This window comes from Poecilia reticulata, linkage group LG9, assembly GCF_000633615.1.
Source record: "Poecilia reticulata strain Guanapo linkage group LG9, Guppy_female_1.0+MT, whole genome shotgun sequence".
Taxonomy (NCBI): Eukaryota; Metazoa; Chordata; class Actinopteri; order Cyprinodontiformes; family Poeciliidae; genus Poecilia; species Poecilia reticulata.
In genome coordinates, this window is record NC_024339.1 from 28,584,172 (window position 1) to 28,606,707 (window position 22,536).

The 22,536-nt window shown below is 38.8% G+C and overlaps 1 protein-coding gene across 4 annotated transcripts in view; it reads left to right on the forward strand.

Moving 5' to 3' along the window:
* Positions 1-22,536, forward strand: part of tmc1 (transmembrane channel-like 1) — a 28,434-nt gene that overhangs the window by 2,646 nt on the left and 3,252 nt on the right. The window contains exons 2-20 of one of the 4 annotated variants that reach the window (XM_008419117.2): positions 10,163-10,255; positions 16,038-16,061; positions 16,310-16,781; positions 16,867-17,055; positions 17,141-17,231; positions 17,323-17,404; positions 17,712-17,818; positions 17,928-18,026; positions 18,117-18,259; positions 18,345-18,489; positions 18,579-18,773; positions 19,320-19,499; positions 19,574-19,726; positions 20,386-20,514; positions 20,593-20,660; positions 20,791-21,030; positions 21,114-21,239; positions 21,650-21,728; positions 22,272-22,407. In XM_008419117.2, the coding sequence (XP_008417339.1) occupies positions 10,219-10,255; positions 16,038-16,061; positions 16,310-16,781; positions 16,867-17,055; positions 17,141-17,231; positions 17,323-17,404; positions 17,712-17,818; positions 17,928-18,026; positions 18,117-18,259; positions 18,345-18,489; positions 18,579-18,773; positions 19,320-19,499; positions 19,574-19,726; positions 20,386-20,514; positions 20,593-20,660; positions 20,791-21,030; positions 21,114-21,239; positions 21,650-21,728; positions 22,272-22,407 (2,695 nt within the window). In that variant the 5' untranslated portion in view covers positions 10,163-10,218. Of the gene's footprint in view, positions 1-10,162; positions 10,256-16,037; positions 16,062-16,309; positions 16,782-16,866; positions 17,056-17,140; positions 17,232-17,322; positions 17,405-17,711; positions 17,819-17,927; positions 18,027-18,116; positions 18,260-18,344; positions 18,490-18,578; positions 18,774-19,319; positions 19,500-19,573; positions 19,727-20,385; positions 20,515-20,592; positions 20,661-20,790; positions 21,031-21,093; positions 21,240-21,649; positions 21,729-22,271; positions 22,408-22,536 lie in introns of those variants that run through there. The other 3 variants (XM_008419120.2, XM_008419121.2, XM_008419122.2) reach the window with 3 other exon arrangements.

A 22,536-nucleotide genomic window follows, 5' to 3' on the forward strand; every position in this document is an offset into this window, starting at 1 on the left:
ACTGGTTGTGCAATAGCACTGTGTTCGTAAACAGGGGTGTAGCCCCTGGCTAAGGGCACAATGGAAAAGTTGTCAGTAATGTTTTGGGAGTTTTTGAAATGTGTTATGAATCCCTATATAAATATTTGAAACGAGTGTATACAGTCACGTGAAAAGATTAGGATGCCTTATGAATGTCTTTGTGTGTTTTAACGTTTTTCAATAAATGAATGTACAATCTACCCTGTTATGGACTAGTGATGTGTCCAGGCAGTAGCCCGCCTCCCGGCCACTGACTGCTGGAGACGCCCAACTCTGTTAAAATCTCATACCTTTTGTGTGGTGTGCAACTGAACCTTGAAGTAATTCCATGAACAGAATGGTAAAATTGAAAGACCAGAGCCCTTCAGAAAGATGACTATTCAATCCTTGTGAACCACCTAAGGGATTTAAGCTTCAACATGCTCAGTTCTGGCCATGGAAGTCATTTTACACTGAAAGCCGGCTGTAAGATGCTAAAAGAAGTCAAAGTGTCATTATGAGACTGACAGCAAGGTCTCATCATGGTTGATGTGAAAGTGTGTACCTCTAAAATCAAACATTTCTTATTTATAAGTTTAATTTGCATTGAAGGTCAAAGGTGGAAAACTTTCCTCTTCAAGAAACGTTTAAAGGCTTGATTCAAGTTGATCAGAGAGAATAGAAACAAAGACCAGGATTTGGACAGACGACTTTCTGATGCAATTATTTACTAGTGGAACAGAGAACATGTTTGGCGTAAACCAGTTATTACATCTCAGGAGAACTACCTTACACCAACTATGAAGCACAGGCCTGGAAGTCTCTTTGTTTGGAAATCCTTTGCTGCTGCAGGACCGGACCAGCTCACCATCAGAAAATCCACAATCAATTTTACTGTTTGCCAGATGTTGATTAATGAAATTCTGAAATTAGAGCTGAAGCAGAACTGGACTCTTCAACATGAGAATGTCCCAAAACCTATCAGTGAATACAAGGATTAGCGAATTAAAAACAATGTAAAATCCTGGACTGAGACAAACACCAGATCTTGAGATCATTTAGATATTTTGGGATAACTTGTAAAAAAAAAAAAAAAAAGTATATAGTTACACCACAAAGTTGGGGTTCTCACATTACTACTAGATTGTTCATCACGACACAAGTTTCAAGGGTTGTTTTTTTTGTTTTTGTTTTTGTAAAGTGAAGATTCACCCTGATGTCTGTTTTTAACATCTTCTGGCACAAGAACATGTTATCTACTGTGCTGTTGTGAAATATAAAAACGTGTACTTACCAATTACGTATAATGTGTTATTGGCGCTGTATCATTTGCCCTAAGGTTTAACGAGTCCAAACACATCCCCCCCCCCCAAACTTTTTGTGTATTACGTCAGACACCACATGTCTCTAAGCACTACAAGCAGTGCTGTGGAGGGAGCAAACACTCGTGGTGTTGGTGTTCTGAGGGCACATACTGTTAGCTATTAGTGGTTGAATTCTTGGAAGCAGTGAAGGGCAGAAGAGTCGCGCAGACACGGCACGGTTTGCCCAGTCAGCTTCAAGCAGAAACTGGAAGTGGAGCGAAGTGAAAGTAAAAATAGCTTCTGGCTGTGGGTATTTACCTAACATTTTCAGGGGGACCCAGACTTCTCTCCCACAGAAGAAAAACAACCATACAGACAATGTTTGCTTACACAGACAGTTGTAGTTTTATTGAATGAACACATACACAAGAGGAGACTTGTTCATTTACAACTAGGGACACGGGTTTGGCCTTTTCTGGTTCTCAGACAAGAAGAAAGTTGTTGCTAAAAAAGCATAGGAAATCCTACTTAAATGTTTTTGATAATGCAACATTGTACAGTGATCATGTGCAAGAATGTGCTCTGGTAAAATGTGATCGAAACTGAACTGTTGAACTTACAAACTAATGCTGCAAGTCACCCAAACACACCACCCCCAATGTGAAACACTTTGGTGGCAGACAACTGCACAAACCACATTTCATGATGTTGTCGAGAGGCTTTTTCTGGAGGGATACAAAAGATGGGAAAATGGGTGACACTAAATTCAGGTTTATCCTGGATAGTATTTTCAAAGAGGCTGGGAACCCCCCCCCCCCCCCACACACACACACACACAAAATTGGCTTGTAGGTATACCTATCAGCAGAATAAAACCAATAAAAATACTGCCAGAGCTCTGATGGGATGATTTTGATTGAAAAATATTTTTTTTTTGTTATTAGAATGGCCTAGTCAAAGTGTGGACTTAAAACTAGTCTTTGATCTTCACCTGCGCTATCAATACAATATGACTGAGCTTGAGTCAAGTAGCCTTTCTTGTATTAATAATCCTGAATAATTTATGTTCACAAATATACTTTTTTGTTTATTATACCACATTATGTTGATGTGTTTTGTTTGCTTTTCCAGTGAAATGTTCCCAATTTTTCATATTTGCTTACAATCGTGAAACAAATAATCAGTGAGAAGTGAAACACTGATTAGAAAGCCAAAACTCACTGTAAAGATGTAAAAGCAACAACTGCACTGTGCTTACCACCAGTCAAACCAGTTGATTTCCAAAAAGCAGTATAAGTGGTTTTAGCTTAAAAGCTTTTTTTTGCATGTGCATAAGTGAAACTCATTCAGCGAGGGGCTGGAAGGGGGCAAGGAAAGGGAACCTTGTGTGTGTATTACACTGAGCTCTTTGTGTCAGAGTGTTGTGTTAACAGAGGAGAAAAGAAGGAGCATGTGTGTGGTTAGTATGTGAAGGTTCATGGGTTTCACTGGGAGGAAGAGGGTGGGTGTGGAGTGTGCAGCCGAGGAGAGACTGGGAGGTGTTCAGCGTCGGGTATCGTCACCCATCCCCCTCGTGTCGTAGCTCGGCCTCTGGATCGCCGCCTGTTTGTAGGATGTAGGTGTTCATCCGTTTCTCTTCCCCGACCATGACGGATGCACGTGAGAGACTGAAAGTGACAATGTTGCCATGACGACAGATTGTACGATTTACAGCCATCTTTCTGTGTGGGCGTGTGTTATGTCTGCATGCGTGTGTGTGTGTGTGTGTAAGAGGCTCTGAGGATTACTTATGTGAATCTGGAGCAGCCTGTTTGTAGTTACTAGGCAGATATTGGCCCAGCCAACACACACATGCACAGACAGAGCCTCAGTTTGCTTGTGTCTGGGGTCTGCTGGGTGAGACATTGTTGATAAAAGCAGCTACTTGTGGCAGCTTATCTGTTTGGTGAGGCCGTGCCTGGGGTTTGATAACTTCTGCAGCAAAGTTTGTTTTTTTTTTTGACAAAGAAGATGACTTTAAATCTGTTTCCTGCTCTTTCTACACTCATATCTTGCAAAGAAGCACTTCTTCTTGTTTGTGTTTGAGTGTGTGCTAAATTTAGTAAACAACAAAAAGGAGAAGGTGCTCAAAGAACATTATGAGATGTGGGGAATCATGGCCCACTTATGCTGTTACTATAATTTTTGCTGAAGGGTTTTAGAGAAATACAATCTCGACATTCACAGAAACAAAGAATAATTGGATCAAAAGAGAGTACATTTTTTAAAATTACTTTCTGTTTTACTCTTTTTGACTTCCTGCATCTCTCTCATGACTATCATTCTTCTGACCAGGAAGGAGCTCTGGAATAACTTCCCCCATTGAAATATTTTTTTTTATTATTTCCTCAACCTTCACAACCTGTTTGCAAGCCTCCTTTATGGGTATTTTAAGCAATTTGTGGTTCCTCTTAAAAAAAAAAAAAAAAAAGACTGAGGCGGAAGCCTGCAGGCGTTGCATGTACATGCAGCAGACTTGGGGGGAAAAAAATTGTTTCTGTTTCCCTTTACAAGCTGATCCATGTGGGTCTGTCTTGTTCCAGCTGACATCTGACACTCTGTGAATGAGTGCACGCCTGTGAGTCATGATAAATCCCCCCCACCTCCCCGTGCATGTGAGCGAGCATGTGAAAGTAAGAGCGTGTGCATGTGTGTGCAGCAGATGTCCTGAGCTCTGCTCCGTTCCCCTCCACAGACTGGCTGGTCTTTGTTGCTGCTCCCTCGTGCAAACGGGTATGGCCACGTGCTTCTCTGACTGCAGGGACAAGCCACGCCCCCCCTCCTCCCTTTAATCTGTCAGTTTCTGACGCCAAGTCCTGCCCTAAAAACACCCAGCGACTTTGCGGGATCTGCCTCCCCTCTGGATGACGTGGTTTTTACTCATGCATGCTCGCCATGCTGTCTTTTAGTCACACCGAGACATTGTGGCTGAGAAACAAATAACCTAAGCAATGCACTTCCTTTTTTTGCATCATTTTATGTGAGCTATCCATTTCTCAGAGGTTCCCCTTTGGTTTGTCGGTTTTGAAAGCTTGAATTTCCTTTGTTGCTCACATCCTGGCCACAGTGGCTTTTAACTTTTCACATTGTTGAGTTACAACTACAAACGTCGGGCATCTCTAGAACAGTTTTTAAGGCGTTCAGATCATTTGTAATGCAGTGAATTTTTTGTCGGCATGAAAAACCTCAAGTCTTAAAGTTACAAACTGAGTTCTGCTCTCCACAACGATCCATCTTAAAACATAAACTTCATAAATTATGCATACTGATGCTGGGAAACACAATCAGGAAACTAACCTTTACAAATGTAGATCTTGCTTTATTGATTAATTTTGCATCAATGCTTCCTAACAATTTGCTTAGTGTTTGTTTAGTCCTCCAAACCAGCGTCCACTCTGTCTGCTTTACATATTTATGCACACATTTATTTTATTTTCTGTGCATAGCCTTTGGTTAGCTCATCCTTTCCTATTTGTTTGTTTATTATTGTTTGTTTTCCAGTTTTTAATCATATGTAAGACCCTTTGTATACACATACAAGAGTGCTTTAAAATTAAGGAATGATTGGTTGACTTATTGACTGACACAAATGAACACTTATCAGATTTTTATGAAAAACAAAAAAAAACATGTTCTTTGTTCATCAAAATTTCACTCTACTTTGTGTTGCTCAATAAAATACATCTCTAGTGGAATACACCGAGTTTTGACATTTGGTGTAAATGGAGAAAATGTGAAAAGTTTCAGTTGGTGTGAATGCTTCTTTCAGGCACGAGAAAGCTGAAACAGGAAGAGGGACTTCTTAATTATGGGGAAGCTCGGGAAAGATCAAAGTGGGTTTCACATTAGAGGCATGAATACTGGTGGAACTGAATGCGGCTCTGTTTTTCTTTTCTCCCCGACATTTTAAAACTAGTTTAGCTGCTGCACTAAAGCAATCTGTCATCCCAGTAGGTCCTGAAGGTACAGAAAAACCTGTATGGCGCTGAAACTATCATTCATTGTGCTTGAATACAAGTATCTGCCAGGTGATCATTGTCTCATATTTGTGCCGATGGCAAAAAAATGTGGTACAGTCTGAGTCACACCTGGATTAGCTTGGGCTCTTCTCTTACTCTCTTTCTTTCTCGAACAAAAACAAGGCAGGTTTAACCCTCTGGGCCTGGCTCCCTGCCGCTTTATGTTTACCATCAAGTTTTTTAACCGGGGAGGCGTTAATCTTAAAGTTCCAGGTTGTTTTGTTCAGGTTAGAGAAACACTGGTATTGTTTGAAATACAAAATATTTCAAACAGACATTTCTTTTGTGTTTATGTTCTGCTACACCAAAAAAAAAAAAAAAAAATATATATATATACACATCACCTTGCACAAGGATTCACACCCGATTAACCTTTTTTCATTTTGTCATGTTACAACAATAAACTTCAAGGTACTTCATTGGGATTGATTCTCCTACATAAAACCAATTGCAACCAACTGGTTATCCATATTTGGATAACTAGTGAGAAAAAAAAATCAAATTGATGTTTGCCAAAAGCCATGCAGTGAATACAATAAAAAACAAAATCCAAAAATGATTTTTCTGGTCTAATAATAACTCTGCACATCACCTTAAATGCATTGTTTGCACCACAAAATATAGTGGTTGTTTTTCATCAGCTGTGACAGGTGAGTTCATCAGAACTGACGGGAAGATGGATGGAGCTAAGCCCAGGGCAATCTTGGAAGAAAACATGTTAGAGGCTGCAAAGGACTTGAGACTGGAGTGAAGGTGTATGCCTTTCAGTGTGTGAAAGTCCTTAAATATTTGACCAGAGCAAAAATTGAATCGTTCAGATTAAACCATATTCATGTGTTGGAGCAGTCTAGACCTAAATCCAAATGTGAATTTACGGAAATACTTAAAAACTGAAGTTGAGGGATCAGTCCGAACTTTTCTGATTTTCATTTCTGAAAACCATGTATATTATTTCCCTGTTCACAATCATTCTCTTCTTGCTGTTCTTTCATAAAATCACACAAAAACACTGGTTGTAATGCAACACACATGGAAGATTGAAGGAATAGGAGTATTCTTGCACTGTACATTAGAAACAAACCTTTATTCTAATCATTCCTACTCCTGCCACAAGGATGGAATCATTAACTTTGCGAGGTAACAATTGACTCGATGTGATTTTATAGCATGATAAAGCATTTATATTAAGTTCTCCCATGAATTTAAACCGAGGTCTGATGACCTCATAAAAAAGCCTTTCTCCCTGTGCCTCGAGCTTTTCCTGTCACTCTTGTTGTGAGCAGAGAGCCTGGCAACAGTCGGTTCATCTGTTAGACATTGCTGTTAGGCTGATGACTCACTGCCTAATATCTTCATACTGACAGCTGTTAGGTTGAACAAATGTTATATTTGCTGAAAAGAAATATCAACTTGAGCTACTATAACTCACCAATATGCTTCTCTATTATTTACTGTTCTGACAGTATAATGACACCAATAGACCACCAGGCTGCACAGTGAGCCTCACAACAAGAATCGGCAGCATGACTGTCCAAAGAAAAGGATCTTAAGTCATTTAGCGACCTGTAGTTGCGTTAGTTCTGAGATTTAACCCACTTTTTATTGAACGCAATATCTGTTTCATATGACTGTTCGATAAAAATGTTCATTTTTCACAAACCAAACAAAATAAATTCAACAAACCGCACCGCCTGAAAACTAGACAGATTTGATAGATTTGTTCAGGCTATGCTGAGAAATCCATTAGTTGCAGCTGGTAGCCATAATGTTTTTAGTAGAACGAAAATATACAGGTTTTTTAGGTTGGTAAGTGCATGAGCTTTGCTGCCAAGTTTGCTCTTATATATGTTGCATAAACTGTAAATAGTTAACTAAAGGTACACCTTTTCCTTTCACTAAGCCTCCGATGAATATGTTGTAGCACAGCAATAACATTTTCTGAAACTCTGAATTTTGGGTTCTCGTCATGTATTTATACCACAATCATCAACATTAAGAAAAATGAAAGAATTAAATATTTCACTCTCTGTTTAGTGAAGCTATACAACATGAGTTTTAGTTTGTGAAATATGTGACTTCACTCTGGGTGCGAAGAAAAAGACCCTTTGAAAATAACATTAAATTGAGACCAAGTCTAATAAAAATAAAAAAAGTAAAAAAAATAAAGAAAATAAAAAATCTTTTTCTACAAAACTGTATTTTGAAGGGTGAGTTTAAAGATTACAGAATGATGATTAAGATTGAAGTAATTATATACGTTACTAAAATGTATAATTTGTCTTATTGAAATCAAGAGACCATTTACAGTCTGGGATAGGCAGAGCTTTAAGAAGTGAAACAAACAAAATAGGAGAACAATTAAATAGAGGTGCAGGGTAATCTGAAACTGAATCACTTCTCTTTTTTAAAGAATACTGGATTATTTGAGCTTAAACCTGATCTGGTATAAATAAAACATTAGTTACAAGTGTCAGGGACCGTTATGCTACGCCTTATTACACTGCAAGAATATATTCAAATCATCAAAGCAAGTTTGAAATGAGAATATGTTCAAAATAACAATAAACAAAGCAAAACAAAAAAACAGTTCACCAAGTGGTTGTGGTGAAATGGGAGCCTTCAAAATTTCCATTTTAAGCAAACACTTTCTGTGGTGGAAGCTGGTTTGAAGTAGGACGGATCATTATGATGAATACTTGGACTAACTGGTTTCAGAAATGACCAGTTTCTAAAAGAAAAATACATTCTTACATGCCAGAGGCAGAAATATGGTAACAAAGCATTAATACCAGAATTATTAAACCAAATCATTTGCACACAGAACATAAATTTTGTGTATTTAATTACGTTGGTGTCCAGTTTCAGTGTTAAATTATTATTTCAGTATCCCTTATGAGGACACTGACTATAGTTGTGCTTCAGTGATGTTTTATTTTACATTATTTAACCTGTAGTTTGTTTTAACTCCACTGTCTACTCAAATGGCCTCACTGACCCTTTTCTCCTCCCTTGTGACCTGCGTAGGTAGACGAGGCTAACTTTAGCATTGAAAAACTGAACAATTTGCAAAAAGTCTTTCACCCAAACACACACACACTCGGCTTTGGGCTCTTAAATTCAAAAAGGCAAACTCCAGATTATTAGCGCATACAAAACAAGAAGCATGTAAACGACTAAAACTATGTTTGAGAAGGCACACTTATCATTTCCTGCTACTAGAAAGTTTTCAGTTTGGAGCAATACCACCTCCTACAGGATTTTGCTAGCACTAACATCACTACTTTCAAACACATGACATTTTGAATTAAAAAACGTAACTCTTAAAATGGTTGCTTTTATATTTTTTCAGGTTAACACTGTAATACATTCCAAAAGTTATTGTTTCAGATAAGGTTTTAAATGGACAGCCATATAACGAGCAACGCTCTGTGAAATAAACAGTAGTGCAAAACTATTGGCTAGCGTTACACTCAAAGTAATCAAAACACTTTGACTAGAAAAATAAAGCAAATGAAACCAAAACAATGTTAGTCTGGAGTCTTATTCTTCTTCTTTTTTTCCTGTAGGATCTGAGTCACATTCAGATGACTCTGATGGATCAACCACTTTGGCCCACAGAAGTTTATCTGGTAGACTAAATGATACATTTAGTTATTTATCATCTTTTAATAAAGTTTTCTTTTAGTTCTTGCATTCCTTTTCATCAATAAAGCACTTTGATTCGGTTGTCGTCAACTTAATGTGACCGACTGAGCAAACGGTAAATGACCTCTGCTTGTATAGCGCTCTATCAAATCCAGGACATTTACAGGACAAACTCCTACCACCATCGCTGAGGAGAACCTTAATCAAAGAAGGAGCCAAGACGTCCATTATAACTCCTGAGAAGCTGCAGAGATACATGACTTGGGCGAAAGAATTTGTCAATATGACCATCCATGGGCTGCACAGTGGTGCAGTTGGTAGCATTGTTGCCTTGCAGCAAGAAGGTCCCTGGGTTCGATTCCCAGCCCATGGTCTTGGTCTCTCTAAATTCTCCTAAGGTGTGTGTGTGTGTGTGTGTGTGTGCATGGTTGTTTGTCCTGCCTGTCTCTGTGTTGCCTGGTGACCTGTCCAGGGTGTACCCCTCCTCTCACCTGAAATGTTTGATGGAGATAGGCACCAGCACCCCTCCTGACCCCACTAGGGACAAGGGTGAACAGAAAATGAATGGACCACCTATCAGTTATAAATGTAGTAAAGAAATGTTATGGTCAAATGAGACAAAACTTCTATAAGTGTGTGGAAAACTAACACTGATTTACTTCTTGTTGAACCCTGACACGTCTAATGTAGAACAATGAACACTTGTACAAAGAGCCTTCATCCTCACTTTTACCTGGCCTGCCTTTAACCTCCAGGTTTTTGTCTTGCCATCCCCATTCATAGACCTCGAACTCTCTCTCTCACTGACACGTGGTGCATAATCTTTCAAATCCACACACAGCTGCATAAAAGGCAGTCATAACAGTTTTGAATAATTGATTGTTAGTGAAATTGCTTGGCTCTAGAGTTTCCAGCTCATCATTGTTCCTGCCTCGGGTCGATGGGTGGTGAGGAAAAAGTAAACTTCTCAGGCAAGTTACCCATCATGTGCCAAACCAGCAGTGCACATGCACAAAGACGTAAACCTGGACCTGCACCCACACCCTTCATCCCCAAAGCGGTACATGAGCTTGAAGAGGGTTCCCCTCTTGTGATGTAGAAGGGTACAGCAGCAGTGAGGAAGTATTAAACCCTGCAGCTTTGTTTGTTTTGCAGTTCACATCACCTCCCGATGTTGCCTTTTCTAGAAGACACAGGACCATGAGAGGAAGATGCCTGGAGATACCCTGATCACCTCAGAGAACGACAGTAAGATACTGACCATGTTCACGTTACTGGATAGGCATCGCTGCTCTGCTTTTCTAATACAGTACAACTCAGGATTTATTGGGTTTGTCGTAAATTAGCTTAGATTTTTGTTATACAAGCAGGGTAAGATGCTTTACCCACTTTAGTATTATCTATATCGTTTTGTGTGCAGGTGAGAAATTTTAGGCTTGGTCTCTACCAGTCCTTATATGTCCTGTGTCAAAAATTACAAGCTCTCTTCTTTTGACTTTGTTTGAATATTGACATTCTCTTGCTTGTCTCCCATAAAAGCCAGATGGTGGAGTGCATGGTGAATTGCTGATTGGCCATATCTTGGGAAGTTTGCAGTTGTGCCATACTCCTTCTATTTTTAATTGGTGGAGATAACAGTACTGAAAGCTCGGGATGTTGTTTTACAATGCAGCCCTGCTTTAAACTTTCCCACAACTTTTTCTTTGACCTGTCTGTTGTGTTCCTTGGTCTTTCCTGACACTTGTTCACTAATATTCTCTAACTAAGGGCATCACAGAAAGCCTTTTTTATACTGCATCTAGAATACTGAGATAGAGATATTGAATATGAGATGTTGAATGTTTGGACTCCACAGTTTTCAGACCTTTATTTGTAAACAATTTTGAAAAAAAAGTATGATTTTCCCTTCACTTCACAAATATGCTCTACTTAATGTTGGTCTTTTACCCAAAAACCCAGTGAAGTACATTGAATTTTGTGGCTGTAGCCAGACAAAAAAACCTTTTACAAGCCATTGTACGTTGTTTCCTCCTGACTAAGCCCATTTTCCTTTTTTTGGAGATGGTCCCTGCTCTCTTATCCTCGTAGGCTGAGCCTCCCCCTCTCTACTTCACCAGGCTATTGTTTGAGTCCTTTGTGCCCCTCGGCTGCACCTGACCGTAATGACCCGTGTGCTGCCCACTCCGGTTACACTAAGGACACACATCAAAAGACCAACTACATAAATATCTGTTCAGTCTGTCAGTGGTCCTCTTTGTTTTCCTTTTTATCCCTATTTACAACAGTACAATAGTCCCATGTGCACAATAAGGTTTGGCTCAGCCAGTCAAAGGGGTCAGTGTGGCATCCGCAATATAAAAAATAGACTGGATTTAATAAAGCTAATGTCATTCAAGAAGCGAGGGGCTAGTTATAAAGCACTGATATCATATGACTACAGTTATGTGCATTATTTCTATAAATTTTGTGGCTGTAGCCAGATATAGCAAATGTTTTTACTATATTTTGCATAGAAGTTTGCTATATTTATTGTACAACTTTTTAAAAAACGTTGAGCTGTCAAATAACTCCAGTTTTAAATAACGTCTTTTGAAAAACAGAAGTTGTTTTTTAAGCATCTATGATTACAATAGGCCTTTGCAGCGCTTGCGCTGCTTGGGCCTAATAACAAACCAAAGAAAAGAGTAAAAGAAGAACAAATAAAGAAGTATCATCTGTTCTAATCCCTGTTCTGGGTTGCTAGATAAGGATAAGTAAGTAAACATTCTCTGAACTTTCTAAATGTGTTCACATTTTTAATGTTCCTGTTCTGGAAGTAGTTTTTCTGGATTATAAGTTTGTTTAACAGCCTTTAAAGTCAATATTTTAAAAATTATTTTCTTTACTTACAAGCATAAGAGAGACAATCTGATCAGATAACAGCCATTTATTTCCTAGTCATGTGACAGTGAATATTATTACTGATTATTACAAACGGCTTTACCTATTGAGAAATAAGATATTATCACAGATGAACTTGTACACAACAACTTAAATCCCCAAATAATTCAGCAAATGTAAATCAGAAAATGAATCAACTGAAATTTAAAGATTAACTTGAACTTTGTGAACATTTCGCCACAATACAGACACCTAGCAGCCTAGGGTTTTTGGTTATTAATTGTGTAATATATCCACTGCTTGTAGGCACAGACATCCATGAAAGCACTTGGTGCACTGAATGCATGCCATGGATCTCCAGAGAAGGAACAAACGCCATACAACCTGTTGTTGAACACAAATCCTCCACCAGAATCACCCTGTCATAAACACAAAGATTTTTGTTGTTTTGCTGCTGTGATTATCTGGTAAAATAGAAACAATGTCTAAATTTTGTGCAGAAAATTGTTTAAAGACTGACGTACGCGAGACATGTCCTTCTTAGAGCTTCTCACACTGTACCACTGTTGGATTTTGCCTGTATCTTTTCCAATCTTTAACTCTGCACACTGAAGGACATCTGGAAGATGTTCAACTGTAGAGGAAAAGCAGCATAAACATGTAAGGTCTGTTTAAGAGTTGACATATTTTGCTCAGCATATCACCTTATCTGTGGTTATTAAATTGCAGCATGTTACTTGTTTAAGATCGATATTTTTACATTTGTATCAAAACTGTCACTATGTCCTCATGGTTAATATGAGACAGATAATCTATGAAAAGCTGGATTTCCTCCACCTCCTCCATTTTTTTCCAGCTATCTGCAGAAATGCACCGCAACAGGTCAAAAACAACCAATCAGAGTCGAGAGGAGGGTCTTAGCGCTGTCAATCAACGCTCATGTACACACTGCTCACTTTACAGGGGAGGGACCTATAGTGTGTGCTTGTTAATATGTTCTATTTCAGCTTTAAGCAGTTTATCTCAGAGAGATTTTGATGACCAAAACTTCAACAAGTTTCTAAGTTCAGCTTCAGTAGAGAGTCTAAAAGCTGATTTGAATCATCTGAATCATTTTAATGTAATAACAAAAACAATGAGAAACATGAACATTCATCTCACTTTTCTTGTTAAAATTGCCAACTCCTGTGAATCCATAACCTGCAATCTGAACCTTGGTGTTGCCGAAAGACAAGAAAAACAAAACTGAAAATAAGTTGCATTAAGAAAAACAACTAACTCTCGGAGACCAGAGCTCAAACATTTTCCTGGATGAATTTTGCCTCATCTTGCAGATCAAGAACCAAGTTTTGAAATTTAAGATAAAACTTACAATAGGAGAGTATCTGGACAGTCGGGCAGTTTAATTGGTCAGATTGTTGTTATCTTTGCTGGCAGCTTCAGGAGCATGATGTCATGTTCACGACTGTTGCTGTCTCTATAAACCTCACAGTGAGTCATTAGATAAGTAAACTTTCTACCACGTCAAGGATGAACTGTGAGATGTACCCTATTAACCCTAGGCAAAAAAAGACACAATTACTGAAGAAACAATCAGTTATTGGTGATTTTTCAGTAAAACGTTTCCTGACTCACCATCCTGGCTCTGACGTCCAGCAGTGAGCTGCAGTCAGAACCCACTGATCGCTGATCAGAGATCCTCCACAGAATTTCACTAAAGTTCCTTTATGGCAAGAGACTTCCACATGATAGTGTCGCTCATCGTCTCTGCACTTCTGACCTCCAATGATTCTCTTCTGCAGAGACTCTGAGCTCACTGCAACACCTGAAGAAGAAAGTTGCTGTTTATAGCAAATTAAATCCACACAATAAAAATAAGAAACCAACACAACAGCTTTGTAATGAAAAAAAAAATGGATCAACATAATTCATAGCATTCAGAGCCAGTGAACATGTCTCCAGTGTGTCCAGTGTCTCCAGTGTGTCCGACTCACCCAGCCCCAGCAGCAGCAGCAAAGCCATTTCTGGTCCAGCAATGGCTTTCCTGTGAATGTCTGCAGTCCCGCAGCAGCTTTTAAATTCTGTTCACAACTTCCTGCTGGACAGGAAGCCATCAATCACAGGACAGACAGTGATCTGTCCATTCACAGGACGGACGGACACTGATCTCTGACAGGATGACTGGGCCGCCCCTAACATCTGATCCACGGCTCTCCAGGCTCTCTGTACGTCTAACAGTTTTTATTCCTGGCTGCTCAGTCAGTCAGTTTCAGTCCAAATGTTTTCATGACAAAAGAACAAAGTGAGCTGAGGATTTGAAGGATTCCTTTAAATTTGGCCGATTAAAATGATAAAACACAGCAGAGTTACCAGTGTCTAAAATTCATGTCTTTTAAGAATGATGAAAATATTTGATAAGCTCAACTTGACAAAACCTGAGACTGATTCTCCTTCACTGAAGCACCTACTGCCAGATTTCCAGCAAGCAGCTTTTTGATGATTGCATTGCTAAAACTCAATAAGATCCCAATACTCTAGTATTGTTCTTGGATAAAGTCTTGTGCTTGTGGCAGACTGCTATGGCCTGTAGAGGTAAGACAGCAGACATATTTTATATGACAATTTCAGATCAGTCAGTCGAAGTTCTCACTCAAGCCAGAAATCTAAATTTAAAACAGGACTTTCTTTGTCAAAGCTTTGCATGAACTGATTTTACTGATATTAAATCAGTTGCTTAGGATCCTGTAACATACGTTACAGTTTCATACATTTAATTTTATATTAACATAATCTTGACCATATTGTACTAGTCCTTGACCTGCAGTGGGCTGCTGCATGAATGAGAATTAAGCATAGGATGTATACAAACCTTTAATTTGTTTTACTGTAGGATTCATTACAATATGCCACATGAAATCATTTAAATATTTTGTTTTAAAAATATTTCAAATATGTCCTGAACTTGCACATTTTGTCTGACAAAAACTTACAGGAACTAAGTTCACTCTGTGTCTCACAGGTAGGATCTTGACTTCACAAACTTCTGCACAATCGGGTCTCCAAATATATTTTATGACTTTATTTATGATTTTATTTTCACAACGCCCTGTTGGCACCTCGGATTAAGCATTATATATATGACCCATTTCATGCATAGCAGACAGTGGACAGCCAACTAAAAGTCATTTTTTGTCTGTTTCTATGTTGTAAAAGCACACAGACCACTAAAGTGAACACTGGTGTATAATACAATACACTGCCAACTACTGGCCCTCCACTGCAAGTGCAAGAAAATTTAAATCCAATATGGCAGACGGATGAAAACGCATGCTGACCAACTCAGGAATATCCAGTCCCTCCTTTACTGTAGAAAATTCTTGCACATAAAAAAAATATTGTGACATCAAGCAACTCCTAAAGACTAAAACTAATGATGTAATTTCCAAATAATAACTTTGAATTTGGAAAAATTACAACTGATCACCTGTCCACTATAGTGGAGGCCAGGTAATTATTGATATCATTATCATTCTGTCTATAGATCTACAATAAGCACCATTTCCAGCAAATTTTTTGGCTTTAAAAACAATGACTTATGTTTTAGTTCTTAACTTGAATATTTAATCAGTGTGTTTGTTTTTGTTCGACTGTTACCAGTCTTAAATGTCATGGTTGTGTAGCCGTGTGTGTGTGACCAGATAAAAGAAATAGAGAAAAGACAAAGAGTCCTTTTGTCCATAACAAAGTGTTTCTTATGAATTTCTTGTAACATTTTTGGTCTATAAAGTCACAAGATTCATAGTTTCTTTTAACCCTTGTGTTAACAAATGGGGTCCAACTGACCTCACACCCGTATCACTTGTATCATTTGCCTCAGTCCTCACACGCACAAGGGTTAAAAAGGACATTTTTAGTTCCATTAGTCTTTTTATTTTTCACAATGTAGAATCAGGGCTTTTTTTTCTATTTTTTAAATACATAATAACAAACCATGACACTTATGCTTGCAAAACATATCTGCCCATAGTTAATCTGTAATCTTTTTTAGTTTTTTCCAACATTCCAACTTATATACCTGCAGATACGTTGATGGTAGAATACATTTTATCAGTTGTCCTAATTTTAGTCTGGAATTGTTTTTCTCCCACAGCTGACATTGAACTGGATTTTGCAGGTGAGTCGATACGTAAAATCTCAGTCGTGAATAAAAACATTTCAGACTATTTACATCTGGGAGTTATTTTATTGTAATAAGAAAATAATTTGGACATGCAGAACTTTACATCCAGAAATTGTGTTTTGACCAGACCTCACCAAATCATCCTACTGTGGAAATGTAAAACATAAACCAGGTGAATCTGGGTGGACAGCATAACAAGGAAACATAAAATCACCTCCCTCGCCTCTCTCATTTCTCACCAGGTGATGAAGATTTTCAAGAAAATCACGAAAGGGAAAAACACAAAGGGAAGAGAAGAAATGGTGACAGACAAAAAAACGAGAGGGAAAATCAGAGAAGAAAGAGACCATCCAAATTGGTGCAAGGAATAAGAGAGGAATCTCAATCCAAGACAGAGAGAAGAGAGAGGAGTAGGAGGCGAAGAAGAAGAGCTGAACATGAAACAAGCATACATGAGGGGAACGAAAGGGAGCGGGATCAAACCAGGGCCAAGTCAACAAAATCAAAGAAGAACATCAAAAATGAGAAAACAAGAAAGTTGGAGGGGAAGGAGGATGGAGAAGCTCAGGAAAGAAGTGGAAAGGGAAAACTGAAACTTGTATGTGCCAAAAATGAGGAGAAAATAGAAAGTGGAGATCAACTTAAGGAAAAAGAAAAAGCACTTGGAGTGAAGAAGAAGAAGAAGAAAAGGCGCAAAAAAGTTGTTGAAACTAGGTAATGCTTCATGTGATGCGATCGCTCCTGCTTCTAAAGGAAAATGTCTCGTCACTCGTTAACAGAGCCTTCTGAAATTATTTAGTTCAGAGCCAGAGACGAGTGAGGAAGGTGATGATGAGGAAGAGGTCAATAATGATGGGGAGGTGAGGCCTGAGTTACTGTCACCGGAGGAGTTGGAGAAGTTGAAGGACGCAGTGGATGAGAAGAAGAAGCTGATCCAAAGTCTGAGGGGGAAGCCCTGGCCAATGAAACAGAAACTTGTCACTTTACGGTACACTTTAATTTATTACTTAAAAAAAAAAGTACGAAATGACTTAAAAAAGTAACTTGTCAATAATTTATTTACTGACTTTTAGAGAGTCTCAGCTATTTGTGGAGAAATATGAGGGAGCTTTGGGGAAAGGGAAAGGCAGGAAGCTCTATGCGTACAAGGTCATGATGACAAAGGCAAGTAGACACCAACTTTCACTTATTCAGAAAGAAATATCGAATTAATAAAAAAAACATTTTCACCATTTTGTAATCATTGCATCTTTAGAAGTGGATGAAGTTTCAAAGAGACTTTGAGAACTTCAAAACGGCCTGCATTCCATGGGAGATGAAAATAAAAGAGATTGAAAGTAAGCTGCCTTCAAACATTTGTTATGAATAAGAAGACATATGACATATGTTAAAATGTATTTGAATAGAACATCTATTCAGACACATTTTGAGTATACATGATCTTCCTTCTAAAAAGGGGAAAATAGTACATGAAATAGTATGTGGTGCATTTTTGACTGTCAAAAAAAGCTTATGAAACCATGTGTAGCTTTCTTTCCAATTCACAAATAAGCTCTTACTCATGTTTGTCCACCAGTCAATATGGTGAAAATAATGTTTGTAGTTGAAAGATGACTAAATGTGAAAAGCTTTTGTGCCATTCAGGTCATTTTGGCTCCTCAGTTGCCTCGTACTTCATCTTCTTACGGTGGATGTACGGCATCAACATGATCCTGTTTGGTTTGACCTTCGGCCTGGTTATGGTACCAGAGGTACTCCAGTTTTGAAACCTAAACTGTAGATTCTTTTTGTTCATTGCTCTCTAGATATATTTCATTTTGCAAATAAGGCTCATTCTCCTCTTTACTTTTTTTTTAACAGGCATTAATGGGGAGACCCTATGGCAGCATCCCGAGAAAAACGGTCCCCAGAGCTGAGGAAGCCGGTGCCATGGACTTTGCTGTGCTTTGGGACTTTGGGGTCATTTAGAGATCTGACGCACATTGATTACTTCCACCTAAAACAAGATGTCTAATTTACCTTTTTAATGTTTTTTAATGTCACTCGTAGGGTTACGCTCAGTATTCGGTCCTCTTCTATGGTTACTATAACAACCAGCGTGCTATTGGCTGGTTCAAGTTTCGAATGCCGCTGTCGTACTTCCTGGTCGGTGTGGGCACAGTGGCTTACAGCTATATGGTTGTCATACGGACGTAAGTTTTCTGCCCAGGTGTTGAATGACACTATGTCTTCATTATACAAGATTGCATAGAGAGAATGCATTCTTTCTGACTGCAGGATGGCACGTAATGCAAACGAGTCAGGGATCGGAGATGATAACAGCTTCAATTTCAGCTGGAAAATGTTCACAAGCTGGGATTACCTGATAGGAAACCCAGAGACAGCAGACAACAAGTTTGCCTCCATCACCACCAGTTTTAAGGTCAGCCCTGCTCTTCGTCTAATTTCCAGTGGAGCGACAAATGAAACGGCGCAGCAGAGTTAGTCGGTTGTGCTGTCTGACATCTGTAGGAAGCAATCTTGGAGGAGCAAGAGAGCCGAAAGGACGACAACATCCACCTGACTCGTTTCCTGCGCGTGCTGGCCAATTTCCTGGTGTTGTGCTGCTTGGCAGGAAGTGGATACCTCATTTATTTTGTGGTGCGTCGGTCTCAGAAGTTTGCTCTGGATGGTCTGGAGAATCACACCTGGTGGGAAAGAAATGAGGTGAAAAGGGAACAAATAGCGTGTGAAATGATTATTATAGTAGAATATTTTAGAATATTTAGATTTTAGAAGATTTTAGAACATTTCTAGATAAGGAAATTGGATTAGATCAAATAATGCAGGAAAATTGTGTTAGAAAAATTTGACTCAGGCTACTGTTCTTTTTTTTAAACACATTTCTTTATTGTTTTTTATTTATAAGTGTGAGCTCACTGCTGAATATTTGATTTAATTCTGTAGTTGATGCCATATCAAGAGATCTAACTTAACAGAATAATGAAAATCAAGCAGCAAGAGGATTTTAGTGTTATGCATAAACTTAATATTTGTCAGGCTCATCCACTAACGAGTTGAATAGCTGCAACGATATTTTTGCCTATTTTATTTGCTTTACAGGTATTATAAAGGCAACTTGCATTACAATTTGAACACAGTGTTATCCAAAGAGGAAGTGGTACAGTTACCACACACAGACTAAGTCATAGTGAAGAATTTGATGGAAACGTGTGATAAGATTTTCTCTGTGGCTGTCTTTGGGTCTCTCAGGTGAATATGGTCATGTCGTTACTGGGAATGTTTTGCCCCATGCTGTTTGACGTCATCAGCACTCTGGAGAACTACCACCCCCGTGTCGCCTTGCAGTGGCAGCTGGGTCGCATCTTTGCCCTTTTCCTAGGGAACCTCTACACCTTCATCATCGCACTGATGGATGCGATCAACCTTAAAGTGAGGGTCTGTGAGTCTGATCGTATGAAATTGTTTTTCGTACAACATGATTCATCACAGAATGTCTTTCACAGAGGAAAGAGGAGAAAGTAGTAAAGTATAACATTACTATGTGGGAAGCGAGTCTTTATAACGGCACAGGATCAGAAAACAGCACTGCTCCGCCCATCACCATCCACCCTGCTGATGTGCCAAGAGGGCCCTGCTGGGAGACGATGGTGGGGCAGGTCAGACTGCATGTGTGTGTTTGAACTATTATGCAAGCCTGATATGGTTGCTGCTCCAGCTTGTTATTATATTAAGTGGGCAGGCATTATTTAAGGATGTTGGAACAAATGAAAAACAAATCAGAAAGCAAGAATTTTAATAATACTTAACAGATTAATCTTCCAAAGATTATTCGTTTAGTTCAACCATTTGTTCTGATTTTAAGTTACAGTGTATACACCAGTGGAGAGCCACTTTTAATACACTTATTTAACAGTTATTTATCATGGTTTACGTGAATTAAACTGTAAATTTTACGCACATTTGCAAAAAATATTAAAGGCTGTTGTAGCGCTCTCCAGTAGCAGTCTTTTTAAAATTTTGTCACATATGTGGACCTTTTGGCTACTTTTCAGGATACCAAGTTTAGACAAGCACAATACTAAAGGATTTGACATGTTTTAAGTTCATTTTTATATAACCAAAAATTGTGGTTCTAAAGTTTTGAGATATGAAAAAGTTAACATGGTGTGAATTTCTTTAACATTGTTTGCATTTAAGAAAACTAATCAATGTTGACTGCTGAAACAGACATATGGACATTTAACTTTTTGATTAACCCTCATTTAAGATAAGCATTATTATTATATGCTTTACATTTGTTTACGCCGTCATGCAGGAGTTTGTTCGCCTGATTATATCTGACACGATGACGACTTACATTACGTTGCTGATTGGAGATTTCCTGAGAGCTGTGCTCGTTCGTTTTCTGAACCACTGCTGGTGTTGGGACCTGGAGGCTGGATTTGTGAGTCGACTTTTTCATAAAATATAATTACATTTTATTTCAAGTCTATAACTGTGTTGTGTCCGACTCTTCTAAAAGCCTTCGTACTCTGAGTTTGATGTCAGTGGAAATGTCCTGGGGCTTATCTTCAACCAAGGAATGATATGGTGAGAAGGAAACAGTTTTATTTGTCAGCAGCACTGACTTCATTTGGTCTAGTACTGTGAGAAACATAAGGAAGGACGATAAAAAAAAAAAAACTAACTAAAAATGACTGGGTCTTACCTCCCCATGCAGGATGGGTGCCTTCTATGCCCCCTGCCTGCCGGCTCTGAACCTCCTGCGACTCCATGTGTCCATGTACCTGCAGTGCTGGGCTGTGATGTGCTGCAATGTTCCACAGGAACGGGTCTTTAAAGCCTCGGGCTCCAACAACTTCTACATGGCCATGTTGCTGGTCATCCTCTTCCTTTCCACTCTACCGGCCATTTACACCATTGTAACCATCCCCCCTTCATTTGACTGCGGACCTTTCAGGTACCGATTAAGATTGAGGGGTTTGCCGCGTCCTTTCTGAAATTCCTTGTGTTTCTTTCTCAGTTGCCGTCATGTCTTCACAGTGGCAAGAACAGGATGTTTGATGTTATCCAAGAGACGCTGGAGTCCGACTTCCCAGCCTGGTTTAGTAAAGTGTTCAGCTATGCATCCAACCCTGGGCTAGTGCTACCCTTTATATTGCTCATGGTGTAAGTCACCATCCGAATTTAGTGTTTATACAGTACAGACCAGAAATGTAAATACAGTCATCACGGATATGAATGTGATATAAACTGTTCAGCTTTTAATGATTAATTTGAATAATTTTTTTCTTGAAGTTTCTCTAATTCAGAGAGGAACTTCGAAATTATCCATACAATCGCAAAAACACACATAGACTGTGTTGTAAAAAAGCATTTTCTCATTCTTTTTTTTACATTTTTTTATTTTTTTATTGCTTTTGCACTGAAATGCTTAAAATCATAAGCAAAAAGGAATTACTGTAGTTGGTCTTTTTCCTGCAACTGTAAATTCAGTTTTAAAAATGTTCAGACGTTTTTCTACTGGGACATGTTTTGGTGCTTCAGCATTGACGATCTACTGCTGTTTTATTTTTCAGATTGGCCATTTATTACTTGCAGTCCACATCCAAAAGCTACAAAGAAGCAAACGTGGAACTGAAGAAGAAACTCCAGATGGTAGATCATTTTGTTCTCCTCACATCATATGGTTTAGATTTCATTTTGAATGCATAGAAATTAAGTTTAGTCAAGTAATGAGACTGAATTAGGTAATTTTATTCACCAAAGATGTGATTTAATCTTACAATATTAATGTTTGTTTTACCGTTTTTTTCTAACACTGAAGCTAGCACCGTATATTGGCGTTGTAACAGTATTGAGTGCATTAGAATGATCACACCAGCAGAGGGCAGCAGAGTAAAAACTCAAACTGCATCAATCCCAGAGCTGTGCTAAACTGTAGCTTCACACATGTACTCAGTGGCGCAACTACACATTATTCAGGTGGATGCGAAAACATAGATCGGCGCCCCCCCTTCCCCCGACAGAGGGAAGGAACGTCAGGGTGAAGGAGCGACGCTCACTCAGCCGCACCCCCCNCCCCTATGCGTTGCATACCCTGCATACCCACTTTTTGCGCCTCTGCATGTACTGCATACAGTAGTAGAATGTGCAGCTAAAGCATTTATGGTCTGAATTAACTGAGCGCTATTTTCCAAGCAAAATGAAGAAAACAAGAAAAAGAATAAACAAGCTGCGCTCAAAGCTCAGATGGATCTGGAGGAAGCCAGAAAGTCAGCATCTCAGACTGCGGAGCATCAGAGGAACAACAATGCTTCAGTTCAAAGACGAGAGGGTGAGAACGCCAAATCAACATGACAAGATGGACAGAAATATCACGAGGGAATATTTTAAACAGGAAAATAAAAACCGACTTTGTGTACTTTAGAAATGCACAGAAAGTGGTTTTGGTAGCGGATTTAGT